Source organism: Callionymus lyra, chromosome 16 (genome assembly GCF_982586985.1).
Source record: "Callionymus lyra chromosome 16, fCalLyr1.hap1.1, whole genome shotgun sequence".
Taxonomy (NCBI): Eukaryota; Metazoa; Chordata; class Actinopteri; order Syngnathiformes; family Callionymidae; genus Callionymus; species Callionymus lyra.
The window spans coordinates 20,602,461-20,630,289 of NC_141833.1; the positions used below are offsets into that span (position 1 = coordinate 20,602,461).

The following is a 27,829-nucleotide window of genomic DNA, read 5'->3' on the forward strand; positions in this document are numbered from 1 at the left end:
TTTTTCAATAAAACACATTTTTCCTTTGTTATTAAAATACTTCATGTCTTAAATATTGTAATAAACGTGTTTTAATCTTGTTTTATTGTACTCTAAATATCTATATATATATACTTCCCCACTTCTTTCTGTTATCAAAGACACACAAGTCAAACATTTGTCTACACAAACACACTTCACACACTCTGGCTCATGTGTGTGTAGCTGCTTCACGAAAACACACACTTGTGCGTTGTTTGATGTTCTTGCAGAGAAAGATCTGAACACAGATCAGTTAACGTGTCGCGAGCAAACAAGTCACCAGACGTGGAATTAAAATAAAAACGTCGATGTGAAGCAAGTAATTTATATGTGAGTGTGTGTGTGTGTGTGTGTGAGTGTGTGTGTGTGTGTGAGGGGGGTGGGACGAGCGACTCCCACCACTAATGACAGGGCCGGACACACACTCTGTAATTTGCCGCTGCTGATATTTCTGGTGCTGGCATTACAGGGCCGAGTCGCAGACATATTTCGGGCGTGGTGCCTGGAGATCGTGATTACACGCCCGGAGTCTGGAGCTGCTTGTCTTCCTCTTGTTAGAGCTGAGCCGGCAAATATATCCACAAATAGAAAACACACACACAGAAGCCCATGTTCTCGCATCAACGTGAAAAAAAACGCCACAAAAATTAAGCCGCCCCCGGTGGGAATTCTGATGCCCGTCTATTCAAAGTTTTACGGTACCCCAGAGGGTTAGGGGGGGGGGGTTATGTTCGGAAAAATCGAGGAATACTTCGACGTTCCCAGACGACCGCAGGAATACTGTCTGTCAGGAATACTGTCTGTCCAAGTCATTACGGTACCGTAAAACACCCGGTACTCGTGCATCTAAATTTGTAAATAAACCGAACAACTTTTGTTTTTCCTGATTTTTATTTAAATTTCAAATGAGATGATAGATAATTTCCGTAATGACTCTAATAGACAAGCAAGACATTTAGCTGGTCATAATGTATTAGACATTATTGAAGACAGTAAAGAACAAATGATTACTTTTGATTTTCTATATTTTCGTTCTAAAATCAAAATCAAAACATTGAATAAATAAACTTTTGTTTCATATTCTTTCATAGTTTTTTTTTTATAATTCCCGTAATGCTTTGAATAGACAAGCAAGACATTTAAGGTGTCATAATATAATAATAGATGCGATAATTCAATAAATAAACTATAAACTATAAATAAAATGAAAACTTTTGTTTCTCATTTTTTCGTAAAATTTGTATTGTAATATTAAACCCGTAATGCCTTGAATAGACAAGCAAGACGTGTTATGGGTTGTAATGTCATAATAGATGATATTATTAAAGAACAAATGACAACTTTAAACTTTTTTTTTTCTTAAAATTGCATTAAATTGAGGTTATTGATGATTCCCGTAATGACTCTAATAGACATGCAAGACACTATAGCTCTTACAATGTAATACAAAATGAAATTCAAGACCATCAAGAAGAAAGATAAACTTAGTTTTTTCCATATTTATGTCTAAATTAACAATACAATTAAGTGGTAGATGATTTCCGTAATGCCTGGAATAGAAGAGCAAGACAGTTTACCGGTCACAGTTGAATAAATGATGAGATAATTGAAGAGGCTGAAGAACAAATGACAAAATTTCAGAAAAATTTAAATTAAAATTGAGTTTTTAGATAATCCCGTAATACACTAAATAGACCAGAAAGACGTTTCAGTGGGCATTACGTTATAAAAGATCATTGAAGACGGTAAACATGAACTTTTGTCCCATAATTTTATGACGGAGATAAAATCAAGGATTGATTAACAACCGTAATACCTGGAATAGACGAGCACAGAGGTTGTTAAGTAATAAACAATGAGATCATTGTAGACGTTTTAAAAAACAGGAAATAGTGAAGGTCATGTTTTAGTAAATACATTTATTGAAGACACTAAACAACGTTTTATTTTGTATTTACAATTCTTCTGATTTTATTGAGGCCGAGGTAAATGTTTACTGTAATACCTGGAATAGACAAGCACACAGTTTGGCTGATTATAATGTTAAATAGGAAGACGTTATTGAAGTGAATGATAAATAACAATGTTTTATCTTTTTTTTAAAATCTAGGATCTTAATAACTACCGTAATACCTGGAAAAAACAGGGATCAGTGGTCGTAATGTAAAGCTACAGCGTGACAACAGACACACTGTTTGTTTAGAGAAATTAAAACGACAGTACCGTAATACCTTGAATAAACAAGCATCTCAGCAGTTTTTTAACTGCAGAGACTCACAACCGAAACACACAAAGTTAACACAACTAAAAGATGGAGACCAAGCCTCAGGACAACAAGCTACGCAAACACAATTTATCTGTTCGCCGCCGACGCGTCGATAAACAGCGACGACGCGGCGCGACGGTTTCACGACACACTCGACTCGCGACACGTTCTCATTACGTGAGTGCTGATCGCAGACGTCCCATCGATCCCCCCGGGGAGCTTAGCCTAATCACGCCGCACACAATAGTCCGCCAGCGCCACAAGGTCATCCTCAAAGTCGCACACCGCCAGCACTTAAATGTAATGGCTATCTTTTTGTCGTGCTGTCACCGTGAGTTATATCGTGGGCTCTAATAAGTTTTTGATGTATGTGTCGCCCCTCGTGCCTCACGTGCTAATCTTGGGTGGCTTTTCAGATGCACAAAGACCCCCAACCCTCCTGAGGGGCCGCGGATCCTTCAGACTCCCACCAGCAGGAGGATTACAATGCAGCCATAATTAACTTAATAAGTTTAACGTGACGTTTTCTATCACGCCACGACTGACAAACCCACGCCGGCGCCACATGGAGGGGTTTTATTGGTCGATGTGTATAGTGTCGAGGATGTACTCGAGCGTGACCAGCGAGTCAAGGACGATTGTGATGCGTTGTCAGCAACTTTAAAATAAAGAAAGATACATATTTATTCAAAGAAGTTAACTGGGTTTTAAATTTAAGTGCCTGTCTATTCAAGGTATTACAGCAGGATAACATGAAGCTATATGCTACATTTGTTAGCATACATAGTCATTTAGCTTCAACATTAGTTTTAATTTCCTGTAGTTTTAGATTCAGATCTCGACTGACAATATCTTCAACACAATCTTATACTGACTCCTTCAAGAAACATCTTTTTATTTGTTCAGGCTTTTCCTTGATTTTCTGGAACTCCTGTTGTGTTCTCAGTTTTATCTTGACCTTTAAAGTATATACTTTATTGAATATTGTTTTCATTGTTTAAGCGCTTTGTGACCCTGGTCTCGAAAAGCGCTATATAAATAAAAATTACTTAGTTACTTAAATAAAAGTGACTGCTAGCAACTTAGCAACACAGGCTAGCTTAGCACTAAGATGCTAAAAAGTTCTTGTTGATGAATTGTCCTTCTCTGTATCTAAGTAAGTAAGTTATATTTGTATAGCGCTTTTCTAGACCAGGGTCACAAAGCACTTAATCAATCTAAACAAAACTCAATAAAATATATACTTTAAAGATCAAGAAAACACCGAGAACAACACAGGAGTCTCAGAGAATCAAGGAAAAATGTGCACCAATAAAAGTGTCTTAAGATGTTTCATTAAGGATTCAATAGACTCCATCATTGTCATTATTAAATCGGGGTCCGTTGATCCGACTGGACTCTTGGTGGTTTAGAGGGTTTTATACTACAGGTGACGCCACGTGTCACTAAAATTGCATTGAACCCGCGACCCTGCTGTGTACCGTCCCCTCGTCTCCCCTATTATGACGGTGTGATGTAAATGTGTAAATAAGTCTCTTTTAACACCTTTGTCGTGTTTGGTGTGAACGCACCTTGAGGCGTGACGCTGCCAGTGATAACCTAGATCCAAAAAGTGGAGCCAAGAATAGAAATTCTGGGTGAATCGAAGGAGAGATCCTTCCCCAGGTGGGGGAGTTTAAGTACCTTTTCGGTTGGATCGGTTCAGCCTCCTCAGTTCTGAGGTATCAGTCTGTCATGGTGTAGAAAGAGCTGAGCCGAAAGGCGACGCTTCCGATTTATCGGTCGGCCGGTATCGACTGACAGAACAGGATCTTGTGATCTCTGGATGCAAAAAAGAACAGCTGATATTCGAAATATACAAGACAGTCAAAGTGGTCTAGGAACTTGTTTTCACGGGCATGTCCAACTGGGAAGAGGCCTCAGGGCGGACCAGGATCCTCTTGGAGAGACTGCCTCCCACTAAGCCTAGGGACGCCTCGGTGTTCTCCTGGAAGAGGCTTCTGGAAAGTGGAATGTCCGGGGCCTTTCACTTCTTCTGCTTATATAACCTCTGGTCATGGGGTCAGTGGATAGAAGACGCTAGTTAAAGGAAGACTCAGCACCTACTAGGGTTGGCTGTTTGACACTACCACCCTTTTCAGCTGTTGTTTAAGGCAACACTCTGAAATATCAGTCAGGACTCCTTACCAAGATCTAAGATCGGCGTCAGGTTGATTCGCTCCCTGAAAGCCCCGTAAAGAGGCGTGGCGGCGTCGGACCGGCCAGGGCTACCAGCCGGTAGAGCCGGGGGTGAAATTGGATTGTAATTTTTAAGTGTCCGTATGGTCGCCCCGGTTGAAAATGTGACAGGGATGGAAATTGATTCGCTTTTAATTAAAGGTAACCATATCCACCTTGGAGAGCCGGGTGGAGGGTAATGCTGTTAGTGTGCAGCTGTGGTCCGGAGCCAGCGCCAATGGAAGGGGCGGGGGGCTATGTGGGTAGGGGTGCTCCCGGGAAGAAACGTACAAACAGAAACGAGTTTAGAGGTGGCAGTTGTTTTCTTAAGCGGCGGCGCTTGCAATGTCGGAGCGCAGGCTGGGCGGCGGGTCTTCGGAGGTTAATGACGTGAGATTAATAGTTTAATTAGGACGCTCTATAGCGGGGCTACAGGCAGTCACCCCGGCCCTCTGTTGTGTCCCAGATAGAACCAGATCCGCCGACGTCCTTCCAGAAAAAGGACACACTATTAACATTCTCCCCTCGTCGTGTTTTGTTTCAGCTCGAAACCGTTCGACGTTTCTTTGCTCGGCAGGTTTATTAAAAAAGCTGCTCGCCGTTATTTTTTGTCGTTCGCTAATCAGCTGATTATTCTTTCGCATTAGTCACAATTAGTTCTGTCACTTCCTGTTCCTGGCTCGGGTTCGGGTTTGCGACTGAAAGAAACACATTAGCGACTATTAAGAGCGTTTGTTCGGGGTTGTCTGTTTTTAGCAGGGGTTGCTAAAGTCTAACCATTGCTCATCTTGGTTAACTAGTCCACTAGATAGATGTTATGAAGTTAGATCCAAGTTTACCAGTTTTGAGTCAATCATTTCTATTTCTGGTTAAATACGTCTTCTGAGTTGGTGAAGTTTGACTAGTCTTTTTTTCCGGTTGATAAAGTCAACGTTTACTCCGCAGTTTACCCGGTCAACATTGTACTTCCTGTAGTACCAGATCTGTATGCCTTTTAGTTAAACAAGTCTTTTTTTTTTTCAACTGAATAGTTGACCTACTCTGTGTTTATCAAGTCAACTGTTATCAGTTCACCAGTTTTGGGGGATTTTCAAGTTTGCTGACATGGATAATTACCAAGTACACTTTTGAAAATCAACTGTTTTTTTGGTTATCTTGCTTTACCAGGTCCATTAAAGACTTGAGTCACTACAACACCAAGTCATTGGCTCACTTCTTGTTGTTGTTGTCATTGACTTGTTTCACAAAATATTAACGAGTTTACAATGTTTCGACTTAAACAAAGTAATTTTTTAATTTTTTTTGCGTTGTTGCCAAATGTCACATACGTTTTCAGTATAGATTTACGTACAGCCTGTAAATTACTTCCTTAGATCCTTAAATTAGATCCTTCCAATGTCGAGTCATTGAAAACATTAATTCACAGTAAAAAAAACAACAACTAACTTTTACAGTTAACAAGATGTAGTTTCGCTTTATATGACATGAAAATATCAAATTGGGTAACAACTGACTCGGCGTCTTCGAGTCGTTACGTCACCTCTAGAAGACCAGATTGAGCGTGGGTGAGTGTGACCACCAGATCCTTTGTAGCTCCGACATCCTTTCATCTGTCCCGGGGTGAGTCAAGACACTTTAGGGTGAGCAGATGAGAACAATGGCCTTTACTTGTGCTCTCAAAGGGAAAGCTAATCTAAGGGAGGCAAATTAATGAGGTTAGTGGGGTCACGAGGAGGGGGTGCAGGTTGATGGATGTGGGGGTCTAACCCCTGAAAGGCGGCTTCAGAAGAAGCCACACTATCCGAAAAACAGCTGAGGCTCCACTCCGCCCCTCGTGGGATCACTTAACAAATTTAACATTTTCACCCGCGCCGGTCGATTAATTTAATGGGCCGAGCCGAGTTGACCATCAAGCTGCACCCGGTGGCGGGAAGTGAGCGCCCCAATTTGTGTTCTCAACATGGCTGCTTCTTCCCGGCAAAGTGCCGCGTACGAGTCACGGATGAATCACGAGTGGCCGAGCGGAGGAGGAGGCGGAAGGCTGGTCCGCCAAGTGGTCGCTCGAGGAACTGCAACTTCGGATTTGGAGTGAAAAGAAAGATTCAAATGGAGTAAAATCTACAGATGTTTTATGAAAAATGATAGAAACTTAAGGTCATGATAAATTAAAAGACAAGTTTAATTATTAAATCACAAGATTAGATAAGATCAAAGTATACGATCATAATGTTATATAAAGAAAAAACCTCACATATTTCAGATTAATAAACCATTTTACTCCAAAAACAATAAGAAATAAATGGCCTTGAAGATGAGTTTTCATGGATCAGAACTGAGATCTTCTGTCTTTTCTCATGTGATTTGTATGCAAGTGTCCTCGCGATGACACCACGTCGAACGCCCACTCGCTCTTTTCAAAATCACAGCAGTCGCTCGTCCTCCAGCTTCATCAAGTTTTACCAGGCGAGGGAACGGATGAACGGAGGTGGTGGCGTCGACTTCCTGGTGCGGGGAGTTTGTCTTACGTAGTACTTTGTAGACGTATAGATGTGGTTAATAACCCGGGTCGCCCTGGATGAGGTTTCCAAGTCCAGCCTCACGGTTGATATTGACCAGTGAAATCGAGCAGACGGTTTGATTTGAGCATTTTGTGGACGAACAGTTTGTTGATTTCAGGTGTGTGTTTGAAATCAAGTGATAAAGCTAATACCAGGATCTTTATTTGGTAATTCTGCTAGTATATGCTAATCTTATTCACTAAAACATGTCATTCTACCCTTTAGATTTTGAAATCTTGTCTTAAAACTTCTTTATTTTTAATGAAATTGTGTTTTTTTTAAATTTAATATCATTGTTTTATACTTTTATTTTGTATCTTGTAACCCCGATCTGTAACCCATTGAGATGAATTGATGTTAAGGGCAAAACAAATACAATTTATAATTATTATTTAATTATTATTAATCTATAAACTTACCTGACAATGCAGGTGCTAAATTATCAAGGTGCAGTTTGTTCATTTGTTCATGTTTTCTAAGAAGCTAGCTACTCCAAACAAGTCGCTATTCACTGCTAAAGTATGGATGACTCTCAATCATCACAGAGATTTGTGTGGATCTTTTTACTTTAAGAGTCACCAACCTTTTTAAAAAAACAGTCCAAATAAATCATATATAGTTTGTGTTTGACTCATGTTCACTAGTTACAGGTTTAGTTTTTGAGTATTTTTTAATGAAACGAGTTGAAAGTCACCTGCTAATGTTACTTCTGTCAAAACAAAACACATTTCAGAAAGAAATACTCAATAGAAGAGAAATGATGTCAATTATTTTAAGCAATAAATGTCTCACGAACCGGTACTATAGCCTGGACCAGGGATTGGGAGTCACTGGTCTTAGCTAAATACTAGGCAAGTAGTTAAAGAAACAAAGCAAAGCAAAGTCCTTCGTTTAACTTTTCAGAGATTAACAAAAAAATTGTTTCCCAAACTTTTATTAGACGCAGCACATGAAATAAAACATATTTCTCGAGACGTTTTTGCCATGTTTAGGCAGCTATTAATACGTGAGGTAATAACTGAGTAACTACTGATCGTACTGGTCTTCGTAACAGTTGAGCTAACCTCCATTAGCACTCAAATAAAACCTGGTTTATCTTCTGTTCTTCACGCTCACTTTCACCGGAGCGATCGTAACAATCCCGGCGTCGTGAATACACTCGATACCGTAATCGACCAGTTCAAATCTTCGCAGGTCTTTTCTCTTCCCTCCTTCAAATGTCATTGATTGACGGACGAGTCAGAGCAAGGGAAGAAAAAAAAAGTGCCTCTCTAAGTCATAATCGGCTGAAGAAGATGAAAGCTATTGCATTAGCTCGCGCTGGACGAGGAGAGTGTGGCGTAATTGCACTTAGACTTCTTGTTCTTCTCTTCGCTCTTGAATAATTCACCGAAGGCTGCGAGGTCGGAGAGAAAAATACTCTTTCTTTCGTTGTCCGTCTGGGTATTGAAAGTTTGATGCACTTCCTGTCTCTCGTCCGTTGGCCCGGCGTGGACGCTCTTTAGCGCCCGACGCGAGACGGCATTATTTAAAGAAACCAAAGTCCTGGACTCGCTTTAAATGAAAAACGATCTCTTAAATCTCAAGTTAACTACGAGCGGAGAGTGAAAAGTGGATGGGAAACATGTTTATTGGTTTAAACAAAGCAGCCTGGAGTGCAGTTGACTTTATCGGGGTAAATAACTTGCAGTGGAGGCAGCTTTAAATGGAATTAATTGCAAACAAGTCGCCGGCTAATGGTCTGAAAATGGCCTTAATGGAAGTGTTCCATTAAAACAGCCGGCGTTGATGCCATCAGACCAATTTCCATTCTCTGAGTGTCGCTCCGCGCTAACATGCTAATCCATTATTAATAAGAACGAATGCTTCTCTCCGCTGTGTGCGTATCGATCCCTGAAACCCGGCACCGCCGAGGGGCCCCCGTCGGCCCCCGTCGGCCCCCGTCGGCCCCCGTCGGCCCTCGTCGACTCTGGGAATCCGCTAATTGTTAGCCACACGAGTGCCGTTAACGCGGCGCTCCCTGCTGTCTCGCCGTTATTGCGGACTTTGCTCAAAGGTCCGGGACGAGCAGGGGCGTGAAATAAAAGTTTATTTTAGGATGGAATTTAGACAGAACGGTTACTAATGCTTGAGACTGGCGGTTTTACTTGTTACTGGGAGGAGGCCCCGGGGTAGATCCAGACCTCAAACTCAATCCCACAGGGGGTCAAAATGTTATTCACTGTCCAAGTCAGGGGCCAAACTATTTTTTAATATCTGGCATCAATCTCTGTTTCTTAGCTTATCTTAGGTAACTTAGGGGACCAGATTCACAATTGTGTTTATTTGTCATACAAACAAAAGAACATTTTTTTTAAACATTTTATTGACTTTTTTGCAGAAGGCATTTTGTAACGTCTAATACAAACCCACTTGGACAGATTCCACAAAAGTAAAAAACAAAACAACTCGTTCTACAATACAAACAAATCAGACACACATTGTATTTAAACAAAAATATGAACTTTTGGTGTGAAAGTTGTTTTTAAGCTTCCTTCAGATGTGTTTGGACCATTATTTTGAAATTACTTGACAATGTAAAAGTTTGAAGCTTAGATTTTTTTCAGCGTGTTTTGTCAAATTATTTTTGTAAGTTGATTTTTCCTATAAGATTGTTATATTTTTAATTATGTTATGAATTGATTTCGAATATTTGATGGTGATAAAATAATCCATCCATGTCCATAGTAGAGACAAGGGGCCATTTGTGGCTCTTTACATAGATTCAATGCAGCTTCCATTTTAAACTGAGAATTTAAAACACATTTCTAATTATAAATATGAAAGAAATGTAAATATAACACAAACTTTATGACCAGATGAAAAAACTACAAAGTGAAGATGCTAAGTGTCGATGCTAGTTCCTGAATATTGAAAGTGTTTTCCGTGCCTTTTCGTTAAGTTCTTAACTTCGCGTTGAACTAGTGAACGAAAAAAAGAAGAAGACACTAATCATACATTTGATTGATAATTGTATTGGTGCTTTAAAAGTAGTACACATTTTAGTTTATGTTACTTTGCGACAGGATTCATATTTCTCTAGAATGTATCATTATTACGTCAATAAATTGCTGCAAATGTCAGTCAAAGTTGTTTTTAACAACCTGAAAATAGATTAAATTCATTATCAGGTTCAACGCCATTTGACAAAACACCTTTTAGCCAAACACTTCTCATGAATCCTGCATTTTAACATCAGAACTTTGACTCGACTGATGCCGGCGTCGAGAGTCTGTGTGCGACGGCGTCTTGTCTGGATCCTCCCGTGAAAAACCCTGGAAGTGTGCGCCGGCTGAGAGGATTTGCATAGGTGTTGCCGGTGTGTTCTCCGCCTCGTCCTCGCCATTGTTTCCGTCCGACAGCCGCCTGACAGCCGGGAAAATGGGACGCCGGCGGAGAAAAAGGGCAAAGTCTGGATTTTGTCTGTTGAAGAAAAGGAACTGACAAAAGCCGGCGGTTTGATATCCTCACTCGCCGCTGGTGGAGCGACCCTGGGATCTCGGTGCTCGCTCTTGGTCGAGAGGTTACAAACATTCCGGAAAGGTCGTCGACTCGAGGGCCGCGGAGGTGATGTTTTTCGGATCTCCGTTCAAATCCGGATCAGGATCATCTCTTAGCCTCCGAGTCAGAGTTCGACTATTAAAAAATGTACTCGGTTAAGCTGCTTAAACGGGTTGAGTGGTGTCCAGTTCCTCTCATCCCTTAAAAACCCTCCTACGATCTGGCGCGCCACGGGTTCCTCTAACGGATGTTTTTACCGAGAGCTTCCACGCTGTGACAATGACGTCTCTAAATGGAAGAAGCCAGACAGATGTTGGCAGTAACTCTTCCACGTCACTATGGTGATAATCAGGTCTGGAGGATTCCAGGCCAGCGCCCGGGTTCATGCTCCGGCATACGCTCGTCAGGAAGAATCATTAGTCCCGACGCTTCTGGCTCATCTCCTGCCCCGCCGGTGATTCATGGCCGAGACCATTTACAGCTAAATCTTGTCCGCAGAAGAACCGGCACGTCAATATTCCCGCTGTCAGGCGAGGGAAAAAAAGGCTGAGATGGAAGGGATGTGTTCACGGGCGTCGCACTCACCTGCCACACTTGTAACCCACTTCAGCTTCTCACTGTTGTATCAAGCGCTGTTGACAGTCGTCTCCAAAAATCAATAGGTGGGGCAGCCTCGGCCCTGAGAGTGCTTTAGTTTCCATGTCGCAGTGAAGGATGGAAGGATGAGGAGGGGGGGCGCCAATTTACTTTTCTCGCTCGCGACGCTTGTTTCACGCCGACCCTGTGATTCACAGCTGAGGCGGGTGCGAGGTCAACCGGTGGGCTTTTAGCATGTGAATTCACTGATGGGTAACCACGGTTTTATAAGGGTCAGACTTTTGTGTCGTTCCACGCTAAAGGACCAGGAAAAGATGGTACTGGAACGATCAGGTAGAGTTTTCATTCTTGGAGGCTCAACCTATCCATGTGACCTCAGTGTTCATCAAACACTCCCGTCGAATTCCTAACATTCAACATCGGTTTTACCCTTTATTTATATATATCTGAGTAGTAAGGGGTAGGATAGTTGGCTATCTGAATAGTTTGGGAGTAGGATAGTTGGCTATCTGAGTAGTTTTTGGGTAGGATAGTTGGCTATCTGAGTAGTAAGGGGTAGGATAGTTGGCTATCTGAATAGTTTGGGAGTAGGATAGTTGGCTATCTGAGTAGTTTTTGGGTAGGATAGTTGGCTATCTGAGTAGTAAGGGGTAGGATAGTTGGCTATCTGAATAGTTTGGGAGTAGGATAGTTGGCTATCTGAGTAGTTTGGGGGTAGGATAGTTGGCTATCTGAGTAGTTTGGGGGTAAGATAGTTGGCTATCTGAGTAGTTTGGGGAAGGTAGTTGGCTATCTGAGTAGTTCGGGGGTAGGATAGTTGGCTATTTGAGTAGTTTGGGGTAGGATAGTTGGCTATCTGAGTAGTTTGGGGGTAGGATAGTTGGCTATCTGAGGTCGACGTAAAATGAGATTCTTCTTTCAGTTTTTTGAGCACCACAGACTCAAGGAGTAGAGATAGCATGCCCGAAAAAAACCCTGAGCTGTACCTCTTTGCATGCACTTTAACTCAGTTTGCTCAAATTAATCCCTATTTGCAGACAAGATGGTCACCTTCTAATCCCAGATTTGTGTTAGAGGAAGAGTTAGAAGATTAAAAAACCCCCTTCCTGGTGCATTTTTTTAATATCCAGGATATTTGAGTCAAACCGCCCGGGCGGTAAAGGGCAAAAAGAGATTACTGGAAGGTAAGTGCAAGGCAATTTTGGAAAGCAGGGAAACTAAGGCCCAAAAGTAAGGAAGACAGAGTCAGTAGTATCCACGGTTCTGTGTTGGATATGCACAGGTTTCTGGTTCCTGGAACCTCCCATGTTCTTATGATACATCGATGTTGAAACGGTGGTTCACCTTGTTGTCTTAAGGCGCTTCTCCAGTCCGTTTTCTGCCCCTACTTCACTCGACTCTACTGTTGTGTTTCCACCGGCCCTACTTCCTACTCACAGAGATATGGTCATGACATCCTGCTGGAAAACTTAAACGCGATGGTTCTAACTACTAGAAATAAAGGTCCGGACATGGTCGACGGAACCCAGAGCAACCTTTTTGTGCTGACAAAGCGTATTGAAGCGTATCAAGTGCCGTCCCCGATTGGTGCGGACCAATCAGTGGCCGGCAAGTCCGTCGACGTCACCTTTGTAGTGACGGCTTGGCCTCACTTTAAACTCGACCGGTGCAGGTACTGAAAATAGTATTTAGCTTTAACGTACCACAAACCAAATAGAGTCAAGTAGAGAAGGTCTTAAGCCCTAAGTATTACCTAATCATTTGTAATAATTGTGGAGAATGTCTTGAGTTTTAATCCCGTGTGAATGCACCATGTCTTTGATTTGTAAAGTAATAGTTCCGCCGCAAATGACCGACTGTTTACCAAACACAGACGTCTGGTGATAAAACTAATATCGTGTGAATCCGAATGTCTGTGTATGTAATTCTAAATGCCGCATATACGCCACTGTAATGGACTGTAACTAGGCACTCGCCATTGTGTTAATATTTACTTCAGCTGTTTTATTTTGAAGAGGTTGAAAAGGAAGTAGATTGAGTTCGTTGTTGGGTGTGTTCCACATGACGAAAGTAAAGAAGATGTGCGCGCTGCACAGCCACAAACTAAGTTCCAGCCTCGTTGTTTCCCACACAAATACACTCGGTTACATAACGTTAAATAACATTTAAGACAAGTTGGTGGAAACGGGGCCACAAATGCCATGTCTCCAGTCCCGGGTAGTGGCAAGAGACAAGCCAAGGTTTTTGTAAATACTACTTTTGAAAGTTCCCGAATGAAAGTCAACCAGCGAAATGCAAGTCCTGAACATATTTTTCCTGTAAATTTGGGGGACTTTGCGGTGCTGTTGCCTCTCTCAGGAGAAAAGGTTTTCGGCACTCGTCACACTGTCCCGGGTTCCTCAGACGAGCTCCGCCTTTACCTTGTCAATGGAAATTAGTCAGTTTCCGTGCGTCCTTCCCTGCGGGGCGGCGTTTGTCGTCATCCCTGCAGGCGAAGGTGTTTCCCCCAAAAAACCCTCTCCCTAATGACTCGCAGGATTAAAAACCACAATCGTCAGCGAGGACATTGTGCTGAAAGTTCAACGTGGCCCGTCCTCCACGACACACACACACACACACACACACACAACACACACACACGCCATTGTTCGGCGGCGAGGTGTGGCTCTTCACTCAACCGCCCGCAGGCAAACACAGGGAAACTCACGACACACAGGTTGCTGTAAACACGGATTAATAAGGAAGTGGCGGGTGTACGGAATCAAAACAAACGTCTTTTTTATCGTCCCCAGAGCGCCAACCACTCTGATTCATTCGCTCCGGTTTCTTCTTTCCGTCGGAGCGTACTCTGGCAGGGAAGAAGTAGGAGTTGATCTGCTTATCTCTGACTCACTAATTGGGTTAAGAACAATCCCTCAACAGACAGAAGCGCCTTTTGTTTGCCAGGCGCACAATGGCCTGTGTTTCATGCTAATGCGAATAAAAAAAGAGGAATTTTTAAAACAAAAAAAATCTGTTCTCAGTAAAGACGCCGTTGTTTTTTCGTCTTGACTTTCTTTTATAAATCCTGCCGACATGTTTCAATTTTTCACTTGGAAGTGCGGCTCGGTCTCGTCTCGTCTGAGAGACGAACTGTTTCATCTCAGGCTCGTCGGGGGGAAGAAGAAGTCCATCACGGACGTGTTGTTTCTTCCCTTCGGTGACGTCTGAACACACCTGGTGTTGAAGTGGTTTTTCCGTGCGGTCCTCGAAGTCCTCTTATGGTGGTTTAATACAAATGTTAAAAAAAATGAATCAAAGACAAAGGAAATGTTTATACTTTTATATGAATTGTGTCTTTGAACGCAGCGAATAACTGGAACTCATGAGTAAATAAATAGATTTATTGTCAAGGAACGTGTTTATTTAATGATGTTTTTCAGCTTCATGTCTTTGTTGTTCAATTTTAATCTTAAACAATCACCAATACAATGGTTATATTTAAACAAAGATATATAAAATATTTTAATTTAAATTTTAAAATGAGGTATTTATACAAGTTTTTTGTTAAATTAAATTCTTAAACAGTAGAATAAGATAAATTCTGGTAATGGAAAAAAATTGTATTTATTACATTTATTTATACATTTAATGAACATAAACTTTACAACAATCTGTAAAAAGATACAATATATAATACAATACTGTTATTGATTAAAATTATATTGATACAGTATATATTTAATACAAATAATATTGAATGTTTAAACTGTAAAATCTTATTAATTATTTTATATATTTAATACAAATAATATTTCACGTCTAAACTTTATAATCTTCTTTATTATTTTATATATTATAGAATAAACAGGAAAAAAGAATGGATAAGAACTAACCATATTTATATATTTGATTAATACATATTAAATTATTAATCATCTACCTTATAATTATATATCTATAAATATATATAAAAAATATATAATATAATTATAATAACAAACAGGGAAAGAAGATACAATTCTGTAACCGATTAAAACAAATAGCGTATTGACATACTGTAGTACTTATTTTATTATTAAATATATTTTTGGATTAACAGTATTGATATATATTTAATTATAAAAATTTCAGGTTATATTAATTAATGCTTAAACAGTAAAATCTAATGTATTATATTTGATTTTATGACTTATAACATGAAATAATTAGCAGTATTTTCTATCGTTAACTGAACTTATCGTAGTTGAATAATGTAACTTTCAAGAGTTTTTACTGCGTTAAGAAGTCGTTCCCTCACGTCTCGCTGTCAGCGAAACCTTCTCTCCTTTTATCACTCACCTCCTCCTCCTCTTCCTCCTCCTCTTCTCCACAGGCGTGCCGAGTTTCGTCAAGACCCCCGACGACCAGACGGGCATCTCGGGCGGCGTGGCTTCGTTTGTGTGTCAGGCCACCGGGGAGCCCAAGCCCCGGATCACCTGGATGAAGAAAGGCAAGAAAGTCAGCTCGCAACGCTTTGAGGTGAGTCCCCGCCCTCGCGCTCCGGCGCCGCCGCACTTTGATCTCTCGGCAACGCACGGCCGTCCGCGGTCTTACGACGCCTCTTTCTAACACACTGGTTCTCGCCGTCACCGGTTTATTGGACATCACACGAAGTATGTTTGTTCAAGAGCCTCCCTTCCTTTTAATCCCTTCCATCCTGATTTATAGAGTCCACTTCATCTTTCACACCCTCATCATCCCCGGCGCCGCCATCCCTGACCGTACTTCCTCTTGATGAATTGCTTAATGTCGGCCCCTCCTCTCGGCCCCCCGTTGAGGCGGGATCACCTGCAGTCGGACTGCGATGGTTCCTGACCGCGGGTTTGTCTCTGAAGTACTGACACCAGCAGTACTTGCTAGCGACGTATATTTCCCTTAAAAACTGCTGGACTCAGCTCCGCGATCCGCTGAACAGCATCGGGGAATACTTTGATGCTGCTGTGTGTGATGATGTCCACTAGAGGGCCTCCTGGAGCAGAACACAGTGGACTTGATAGTTACAAAAACCAAGAGTGCGATAGATAATGCATGTCGCAAACAGGAAGTACTCGTATTCCCGTTTACCTTCTTTGACTCAAACTCATCTCTGCGAGTCGTTCGGGGTCTGAGTCAAAGAAAAGACCCCTCACTTGAGATCTAAAGTAGACGTGAGTCGCTCACATTATTGACCGGGTTTGACTAGGTTTAACTCGACTGTAAAAGCCACTCCGACGTCAGGTGTTTTCTACTGTCTGAAAGAGATTCAATGAAAACCAACGACCCTTGCTAGCTGGGACCAGTGGCTGATGAATATATATGACGGATTTAAAAAACATCGTTGATCAAATGTATTGATTCATCTGGAAGTACAGACAGAGATGAAGGGAGGTGAAGAATAGGGTATAAGAGAGGATAGAATATTTGTTTTGCTTCATTTGAATTTTATTGTATGTATTATTATATTTCAATAAACTGTGTGAAAAAGTTAAATTAATATTAAAATGTAATTATTGACCGCGTTTGTTCACTTTTGTGTCGCAATTAAACCTCTGGCCGATAGATTGCAACGACCGCTGTAGCTGAAATAACAATGAAATTCAGCGAGATCCCGGTATGACTGAGGACGAGAGGATACAGTGACTCCAGCAGCTTTAAAAGCTGATGTTTGGACATATTTTGGTTTGAAAACAAATGAAAGCAGTTACGACTTCGTCAAGAGTCATGTGGTCTGTAAATACTACAACACCAGAGTCAAGTACTCGACAATACTACACATATATACTTGTTACTACAGTATCACTATATATCGCAACATATTATATCGTTGCATCTGTATCGTGATTTGTATCTTATAACACTAATAATAATTATAATACTTACACAGTACTTACACAGCTGGTGAAGAAGAGAGTGAAGCCAGGGGAGCTTTTTATTTAGTTGTTAGTTCACGTCCAAAATTACATGTTTTATATACATATTTGTACATATTTTAACATAGAAAAAGGGGAAATATCTATAAATCATATTGGAAATTGTTTTATGTCTTCACAGGTTCAGAGGAAACTACAGTAAATACTGTTCATGAAGATAACTTTAAACTGATGAAAAATGAAGAACGACTGATTCAACTGAAATCTTTTTTCTGGTCTCAGGTGATAGAGTTCGACGACGGCTCAGGCTCGGTTCTGAGGATCCAGCCTCTCAGGACGCACAGGGACGAGGCCATCTACGAGTGCACGGCCACCAACAGCGCCGGCGAGATCAACACCAGCGCCAAACTCACGGTCCTGGAAGGTCAGTCCGGTTTAATTCCACCGAAAACATTGTTTACATGTTTTTGATTCACGCTGATGCCGTGTCAGGCTGTGATGGACGGCGTCAGAGAAGGTTCACGCTCAGATCACGACGACGTATCGACTGTTGCAACCATTTATCCTCAGACGTCCGACAGCAAATCAATATCCAGACATGAACGAGGCTTCGACCAGATGTACTCACATCTAGAGTACAACTGCATTGATTTTCCCAATGTTAGCATCTGAGGTACTACTGCAATGCTGCTAATGCTAATGCTAACAAAACGAAACGGCTTCCCCTGCAAACGCCGCGATATGCAGTAATACTTTGACCACTGTTATTACTACTACTTGTACTACCGATACAACTACCACTACTATTACTATCAACAAAGTACAAATACATATTATACAGTCACACAAATCTAGTTTTAGCCCCAAATAACTTTTTTACTTGTGTGTCCTTTAAATTTCGGATTATTTTTGTATACTACATCAAACATGTACTATAAAAAAAAATTGGTGGTGATACTTAAATACTGTACGAGAAATTGCGCTGCCAGATGAAAACATCAGTAGCAGCGACAATCATTTTTACATCTATTTAGTGAGGGATCAATAAAGTTTTACCTTACCTTACCTTACCTTACCTCTGTAATTCCCAACAGTGCTAAGAAAGCTAAAACAGCCGCCACTACTACCTCTGTAAGTACTGTGTAGTACAGTCACAACTTCCGTTATTAGGTGACAATTACACCTTCTCCTTGTACTTATACTACTTCTATAACTATGTAAGTAATCCTATAAATAGCTAGCATGATCACTGCAGCTGCATCTTGCTTGTATTACCGCAACTAGAAACGTTTGCTTCAATCATAACAGTTTTGACTGAAGGTACTTTATCTTGAAATGTTTCCTTTACTACTTGCTATATCTGGTGCTACTACCTAAACAAGTACTGATGGAGCTACAACTACCATAACTCCTATTGACACTGCCTCTACTAGTACAACTACCTACTACTACTACGACAGTTTAATACTGTCTGTACAATTACTACACATTACTATCAATCTTGTTACTGAACTTAATAATTGATTGTATTTTCAGGAGCTACATGCTAACCTGAGTACATCACATGCTAGTATAGCATCTTCTTCTTCTGCTGTGTACTTAGAAAACTAATGTATTTCAATGTTAAAAGTAAAGCTAAGGACGAAAGTGTTAGCGCGCGGCTAACAAATAAAAGGCTGTTCTTTGACGTGGACAGAGCTCAAGCTAGCTCGCCCGAGGACAGTGACCTCCGCCGCCCTCCTTCCACTTCCTCTCGCTCCAGATTCGGCACCTCGCCGCCGCTCGCTCTTCCACTTCGCCGCTCCGACGAAACCTCCGCCTTAATTAATCGTAATTTCATCATGTTGGCGCCCTGTCGCCCCCGGGGGGCTTCTTCTTCAGTAACCCTAAAACAAGTCGTAGTTTTCTCTCCGCCATCCGAAGCCGACTGGCTCCTCCCGATATATTCCACATCCATCCCGTCACGGCAGCCCTCGCTCTTATCTCCCCGGTCCGAGCCGATGATATCATCGCTTGCGTAATCTTCCCGAAGGGACTTTTTTTTTTTTTTTCGGCGATGAAAAATAAGGGGTTTCTCTGGTGCGGCGGCGAGGGATGTTGTTGCGAACACGAGACTCGGGCGAGCGCGACATGAAGGGCACATGAAAGAGCTGGAATTAATCACCAGTATTGAGGGCAACAAACTCTCGGCGAGGAATGGAGACGGACAACATTCTTACTCAACACAGAGCAACTGTTCTCACCCACGGACGTGACTAGCATGTCGTCGCGCTCGCCGCCATCGCTTCCTCGCCGCCATCGCTTCCTCGCCGCCATCGCTTCCTCGCCGCCATCGCTTCCTCGCCGCCGGCCCCGGAGTCAAGTGCCATCCAGACACTCGCCGTTTGATGGATGCTGTTGTCCGTCGGGCCCTCGCCGTTTCACATACGAATCACATATGTTTGCGGCGCTGTGTTCAGGCGATCATGCTAACGGCGCGGCGCGAGCCTGTAAACATGGAAGAAGATGCAGTTAATACTCTGATAATCTCATTCTTGGGGATTTTATTTTGCTTAAATGTGCTTTTAATAAACTATCACAAACATGTGTAGAACATATGTTATGAAAGCTTTTACTAGAGTCACTTCCTGACGGCAAGACCAGTGTAGCTGCTAACAATGCTACAAGAGCTACTGCTATAACTACTGACATCAGTTCAAACACAATTATATATGTTATTATAAATGTTAGCTTCTCTTAATACCACTAATTGTGCAATTATTAAGTGTAGTTCTTTTTCAAACTTTAACTGTAAAAATAGCTAGTATACTACTGCTAACACTCTTATTTATCAATTCTGCTAACAATGCTACACGAGCTACAAAAGCTAACAATATTCCATGTTGTTATAAATACTAGTCTCTCTTAATACCACTAATTGTATATTGACTTAGTGTACTACCTCTGCAACCTTTAACCCTTAACCCAGGTACTGCAACTACATAAAAATCAATTTATTCTACTGCCACAAAAAGTACTGATGGATCAAGAACCACAACAACTACTATTAAAAATGCTTCTACTACGACGACTAACTACTACTTTTAGCTACTACTACAGCTGTAACTACAGCTATAACTACAACTGTTTCTACAACTACTACAACAACTTTTACTACAACAACTTTTACTACTACAACTGTTTCTACAACTTTTACTACAACTTTTACTACAACTGTTTCTACAACTGTTACTACAACTGTTACTTCAACTGTTACTTCAACTTTTACTTCAACTGTTACGACAACTTTTACTACAACTGTTACTACAACTGTTTCTATAACTTTTACTACAACTTTTACTACAACTGTTTCTACAACTGTTACTACAACTGTTACTTCAACTTTTACTTCAACTGTTACTACAACTTTTACTACAACTGTTACTACAACTGTTTCTATAACTTTTACTACAATTGTTTCTACAACTGTTACTAAAACTGTTAGTACAACTGTTTCTACAACTGTTTCTACAACTGTTTCTACAACTGCTACTACAACTGTTACTCCAACTGTTACTTCAACTGTTACTACAACTGTAACTTCAACTTTTACTAAAACTGTTACTTCAACTGTTACTACAACTGTTTTGCTACAACTGTTACTTCAACTGTTACTACAACTGTTACTATAACTGTTACTACAACTGTTACTTAAACTGTTACTACAAGTGTTTCTACAACTGTTACTTCAACTGTTACTACAACTGTTTCTACAACTGTTACTATAACTGTTACTACAACTGTTACTTCAACTGTTACTTCAACTGTTACTAAAACTGTTACTACAACTGTTAGCACACTTACGTACTTACAACTGTTTCTACAACTGTTAGTATAACTCTTCTTAAACTGCAGATACAATTACTACATAGCACCCACTGCTATAATCTTGTTACTTCATAATTCATGTTTAATACCAGAGCAGCTACATGCTAACCTGAGTACGTGACTTGAGCAATAATAATCTAAAGACGTCTGTTCTCGCTCTAATTCACACGAAGTTATCGCGTGACGCCGCTCCAGCGGTTGCATTAATCTCCTTAAGTAACTTAAAACCATCCCGGAGTCACCCGTCTCCAGTATCCCTGGAAAGATCCTCCGTAAACAAGCCTCGCACGCAAGCCTCAGACGCTACCTGGCCGAGCCGGTTCTGAGAAAACACTCGTCGGCGACCACATGACACGTCTGGCGTGTTTTCCAGGTGAGTCGGCACGTACACCTGGAGGCGAGCCATCGGCCGCCGCGACAAGACTCTCGGTGGACGTGCTCAGACAGGACCGAGGCCCCGGGGCCCGGGTGGCGGCGAGCCAAGAGCAAACGACTGTTGGCGTCGGAGAAGCGGCTATTTATACACGAACGACGCACTCGGCGTTTTTTTGTGTCGATCACAATCTTCGGACTCGGCTGGAAAATCATCAGGTTAATAACACGAGCGGCGGGTGTCGAGGAAACGACTCGTGTTTGTTCTGCGATGTTAATGATGCAGAGAGAAGAGTCTGGTGAACCTGGTAATGTCTGTGATGGAAAGATCGTGTCCACGGCTCAGACGCTCCTGGACGCTAAAGATAGGAGGTTTTTTTAAAGTAGAAAACGAAGGAAAAGCATTAAAACCGTTGTTTGTTTGTAGTTACAATCGAAGATATTCAACACACAACATCACAGTTCAACAAAATCACCAAGAAAATGAATCAATCAATATAATTATGACTGTTTATAAACTTCCTGTGGAGCTAATAACACGTTAATATGTAACACACAACAATCAGGGTCACTTAAATCTCAAGAAAATGACAAATAATATAAAAAAATCAATTTTTTTTTAACTTCCTGTGCAGCTAAGAATGAATACATTTTATCTTTGAATATTTATAAAAATATGTTTGAATATTTACAGTCGAATAAAATGAATTCAAATACAAAAGTTAAAATATTTAGGAAAAAAAGAAATTTAACACGAATGGGTCAAAGGTCAACGACCTCCCTGGCTTCCATAAATACATACTGAATATATATGTGGAGGTGGTTCACCTTGACCCAGAGAAAACACAAGGGATACCACAAGCACCTTTTATTTTCGGGACTTCGGGTCAACTTGACCTTGAGACAACACAAGGGATACCACAAACACATTTTGTTTTCGGGCCTTCGGGTCACTTTGACCTTGAGATAACACAAGGGATACTACAAACACATTTTGTTTATGGGCCTTCGGGTCACCTTGACCCAGAGATAACACAAGAGTTAAGAAAAATACATATTGCTGATAACAGAACCAACACACAAATACTCTAAAAGTTACAACAAATTGTGTTAAACAACAACTAATTAAAAAAACTAACTCGCCAATTTATTATTTTGCTAAATAATGTTCAAAACATTTGGATATGCTAAGCTAGTGCTATGGATGAATCAGCACAAATGAATGCTAACACTGTTAGCATCACACTTGGCCGTTATATAAATATGAAGGTGTTTATGAGGAAGCAGACGGGAAGAAAACAAAGATAAACGACTCTCTGGAGAGTTTTTAAAGCACTTTTTCCTTTATTGGATAAAATGTTCTCGTCGTGTCCTTGAGTCTCAGTAAAGCTGCTTCGTGAAGATTCTCGGACGAACAAACTTCCTGTTTGGCGTGTGGCGTCCACGCGACGCTGTCATCGTTCAGCTGAAGTCATTATAGCCGCTAAGACGAGCGGGATTACGGGTGTTAGCGGCGCAGAGGAAGGTTGAGCATTAATTAGAATTATTTCATATACGGGCTCTTTATGTTCTGCTGCCAATCCGTGGATTATGACGCTCGCACCGGCGAAGCTTGAGCTCCTTCGCGGCGTCGTGTGTAGCGACGTTCCCACGCCGCTAATGCTAATGCAGCGTTAGCTTGAGCAGATCACATGTTTTTTTAATTCCTCGCTTTTGTTGCCTTTTTAAAAATCTTGTTAAACTTCTTTTGTGTATTTTTTTGTCTCATTAAAAACATTATGTATTTAAAAGAGAATAATTAAAAAAATTTATTTATGTTTTGCTATAATATTTTAAAAGAAATACGTGTCATTTAATTTAAGTAATTCTTTTAGTTGCTGTAAATATTAAACAAATATAAAATTAAAGTAGAACAGTTTGTTTACGACGACAAAATATTAATGACTAAAAAAAAGAAAAAGATGCTACAATAATCATAGCTAAAGGAAAAACAAACATTTTTTTCTCTTTTCTTTGAAAAGAACATTCTTTAGAATATTAAATATAATAATTAAAAATATGAAGAAAAAGGAATTAAGACGGTTACAACTCTCCCAAAGTCAATATTGGATGTAAAAATAAAAATCAATAAACAGTTAATTTAGCATAGCTAGCATAGGTAGCATCCCTATAAATATGTATATTTCTTCATATTCATTGTTTTTTTGTGAGTATATTATTTTAAGAACATTTTTATTATTTTCTACATTGTCTGTTTTCTGTTAAAATAAATAAAGTTTTTAATAAAACCGTTGTATTAATAAGGAAGAAAGTACAATGTTAAAAAAAACGAAAAACAAATGCATTTTTCAATGATTTATTCATGAGAACAGTTTTGAAAATATTAAATTAAATAATTTGATTAACAGAAGAAAAAAAGTATTATAAAGATAAAATTAGAACCTCTCAAATTAAGCATCGAGCTTCAATGTAAAAAAAACACAGAGAAATTGAAGAAATACTTTTTGTTTGAATAATAAAGAAAATAAAATTATGGATTTACACATCGTTAATGTCTATATATTATATTGTTTTTATTATATACTGTATATTATACATATACAATTGATTGTAAATAAATACACACACTGACACACTTTAAATAGTTTTTCGTGCTAATGGTCGACTGTCAAAGAAAAAATTCTGTACCACTGACATTGTATCCTCCAAAATATTTGTGGAGCCAGATGGTAATTGAGTTCAACAAGAAGGGCGTTAATCATCAACTTCCTGTCGACTGACAGATACAGACGATCACTTACCTCCTCGGTGGATGTAATTATTCAAGCGTGTTCGCTCTCGAGATGAGTCGAAGGTCAGTCATACGTTTATACGTTTGTAAAGAAGCTGAGCCAGAAGGCAAAGCTCCCTCTTAACTCAACACTGACCCACACCGGTCCGTCCCGGTGCTTCCACCTAAATGTTACAGACAGGATTCAAATAGAATCTTTTTCCGACTCCAGACAATCCGAGGTTTTCCTCGCAGAAGTCGTCGACTCATTAGTCGTCAGCAAGTGTTGCCTTAGAGGCGACTGACGGTCGAAGCTGCCAACAGAAAAAATCAAGTTTTCAGCAGCACTTCCACGGTCTCGGGTCTCTTTGTAGTCGCGTCACGTTGTTAAAGTCGCTGTTTGTTTTGTGGCGGTTCTCACGCCCCGCGCTGGAGAAGGTCACGCTTGCTCGAAGGCCTCGAGTCGGTCCAGCGACCGCTCGCGTTACATAAGCTGCTTTTTTTTCTTATTTTGGCTTGGAAATGGAAAGAAGATGAAGCGTCGACTCTGATGGAGGATTGTTACTGACCAGCGTCTTAAAAAAAAAGAAAAGTTAATGGATCCGCTGTCGCTCGCCCGGCGCCGAGGTCGTGTGTCATACTTCCATCACGGGCGACACCGGTGGTCGTCGCACGACGGCGCTAATGAAGACGACTCGATCAACACGACCTGCTGTGTCGTCGCAAACTCTGGGATAGACTTTTACTGGCCCACGACCAGGAGCTCCTGCGACAAGACTAATGAAGCTTCGCTTCTCATTAACGTGACACTCGTTATGAACGACGACGAGACACTTGAGCTGTCGTGAGCGTTTTTTATTGTTAATAACTTCTTAGAACGAAGCTAATAACACCTTTTCTTTATTGGACTTTTAAATGAATTATTAAAAAAAAATCATTATTAACATTCATTTAAAAATACAACATTTTAATTGAATAGAGATTGATATCAAAACACTTTTGTCAGACAATACTAAATATATTTTATAAAAATGTAATAATTATTTTTGTTTATTAAAAGGTCCGTTTGATCTATTTATTCATATGTATTTTTACCATCAAAATAATTGCAAACCTTCTTTTCAAATGTTAAAAAAAAGTAAAAAATATAAATAAATATGTGTAAAAAGATCTTGCATCTTTTGCCACCAGAAAAATATAAAAATATAGACAAGAATTATTGTTTGATTTAAAAAAAAAAATATTGTAGTGTTTTAAATAATTGTATGAATTGTATTAATTAAATAAGTAAATACTTGAAATTCTAAAGATTTAAATATGAGAAAAAAACGAGTAATATCAGGGAAATAATTTAAAGTCTGAAGTATAATTTATCTTCTAGTGATTAGTACTGTCTGAATAATATTAAATATTATTTTATTATATAAGTTACAATATTTTACACATCAAGACACATCTTTCACTCAAGTTCACTGAAAAAGTAAACCTGTAAAGTAGTAAAAAAAACAAAAAACTCCTGTGTTTGTCTCGGTGTTATCTAGACCTTTAAGATATATATTTTATTGAGTATTGTTTTGATTTTTAAGCGCTTTGTGACCCTGGTCTGGAAAAGCGCTATATAAATACAAATTACTTACTTATGTAGTGAAGCCTCATGAATCAGTGTCATTATCTTCAGAGTCCACTAGATGGCGTCTCTGCACTATTTCCCTTTATTCTCCTGTTCCAATGAAACATCATTTGTAAACGGATGGCGCCACCTACTGACCTCTGAACAACACAGCACTACTTTATGAAGCTTCATCTACACATCACTACCATAATGATCTATTTTGACAGTTTGTATCTAAAGTGATGCAGTAAACGTCTTCAGCTGCTGATAAATGTTCAAACGCTCAAGAAAAAAACTGTCTGACTTTCATGTGTTTGTATAGAAGTTCCTCCTATAGCGTCTGATCGTCGCATACGTTCGCAGGTATATCAGGATAATCCTCCTCCGTCAGGAAAAGGGTTCTTTTGTCCTCCGGGGGACGCTGACCTCTCCCTAAATGAGAGCCTTATCTGGCGGCTGGCGGATCAAAAGCTTCATCATTAGCCGCCTCCGCTACGTCGCGCGGGTTAGCGGGATCCCGCTTCAAATTGACGCCGCAACTTTTTTCCTTTTTTTTTTGATGTTCTTCTTCCGACATGCGGCGGGAAGAGACTTTGTAAAGGTCAGGCGTGACGTGCCGGGATTTCAAAGCCCAGAGAGAAAGTCTTAAGAACGTCTTATTTAGATTCAGCTCGGAGGAAGAGCGAGTTGCTGTTAGCATCGTTGGCTAAATCAATGCTAAACGCATGGTGATGGGAAAAATGACACTAAAACTGAAACTACTTTTAGTGAACTCTGACCTTTGATTCTTTCTCCATCCGCTCTCCCTGTGCTTGCATGGGTTTACTCCAGGAACTCCCAATTCCTCCCAGATTGAAAGAAAGAGTGTCTACAGATTTATTTTCATAAGTTTGTATAATATGTACTGTGGTGGAATGGGAACCTGTCTAGGGTGAACGCTGCGTCTTACCCTGGGTTGCTGGGATAATTCTTCATGCAGACCTCCAGTGTCATGTGGTCTTTTTAACATACAATCTTCATCAGATTAAGAGTTAACTTAATAGAACTAGAAGATGCAGAAGTAATAATGTTAACTTACTAAACAGATCTAGGAAACGACCTACAAAAATACAAAAGCTAATAACAAAGATGAAGTCGTAACTGCTTTCATTTGTTTTGAAACTAAAATATGTCCAAACATTAGCTGTAAAAGCTGCTGGAGTCACTGTATCCTCTTGTCCTCAGTTGTAACTGATTTCATTTGTTTTCAAACCAAAATATGTCCAAACATCAGCTTTTAAAAGCTGCTGGACTCACTGTATCCTCTCGTCCTCAGTTGTAACTGCTTTCATTTGTTTTCAAACTAAAATATGTCCAAACATCAGCTTTAAAAGCTGCTGGACTCACTGTATCCTCTCGTCCTCAGTTGTAACTGCTTTCATTTGTTTTCAAACTAAAATATGTCCAAACATCAGCTTTAAAAGCTGCTGGACTCACTGTATCCTCTCGTCCTCAGTCGTAACTGCTTTCATTTGTTTTCGAACCAAAATATGTCCAATCATGAGCTTTAAAAGCTGCTGGACTCACTGTATCCTCTCGTCCTCAGTCGTAACTGCTTTCATTTGTTTTCGAACCAAAATATGTCCAAACATCAGCTTTTAAAAGCTGCTGGACTCACTATATCCTCTCGTCCTCAGTTTTAACTACTTTCATTTGTTTTCGAACCAAAATATGTCCAAACATCAGCTTTAAAAGCTGCTGGAGTCACTGTATCCTCTCGTCCTCAGTCGTCGCCAGGATTTCATTCTTTCTACAGCTGCGGGACGTAATGACAGCTGCCATCTAGAGGCCGGAAGTTTAATCGCAGCACAAAAATAAACAAATGCCCTGAATAATTCTGAAGTCATTTACTTTATAACCCCTATTATTATTGACCTATAAACCATAAAATGACTATAGTAACTAAATAAATGTGTCGTTGAACTTCCATACAACACCGTGAAGAAAAGCAACACAACAGCACGAGTGTCGTCTCACACAAAGAAAGAATCTTAAAAAAAACAGGCTCCTCATGTCGGCCATGTTGGCGTCGTGTCCCAGTGTTTGACGCCGGTAAACAAAATTACAGCCTGCGGTGTTTGGAAAAAAAAAAGCCCTTTA

The 27,829-nt window shown here is 40.2% G+C and overlaps 1 protein-coding gene across 9 annotated transcripts in view; it reads left to right on the forward strand.

The window, feature by feature from the left end:
- ptprfb (protein tyrosine phosphatase receptor type Fb) overlaps window positions 1-27,829 on the forward strand; it is a 229,339-nt gene that overhangs the window by 106,759 nt on the left and 94,751 nt on the right. For all 9 annotated transcript variants that reach the window (XM_087811318.1, XM_087811319.1, XM_087811317.1 and 6 more), the window contains 2 exons: window positions 15,554-15,699; window positions 17,352-17,493. In XM_087811318.1, the coding sequence (XP_087667444.1) occupies window positions 15,554-15,699; window positions 17,352-17,493 (288 nt within the window). The remainder of the gene's footprint in view (window positions 1-15,553; window positions 15,700-17,351; window positions 17,494-27,829) is intronic.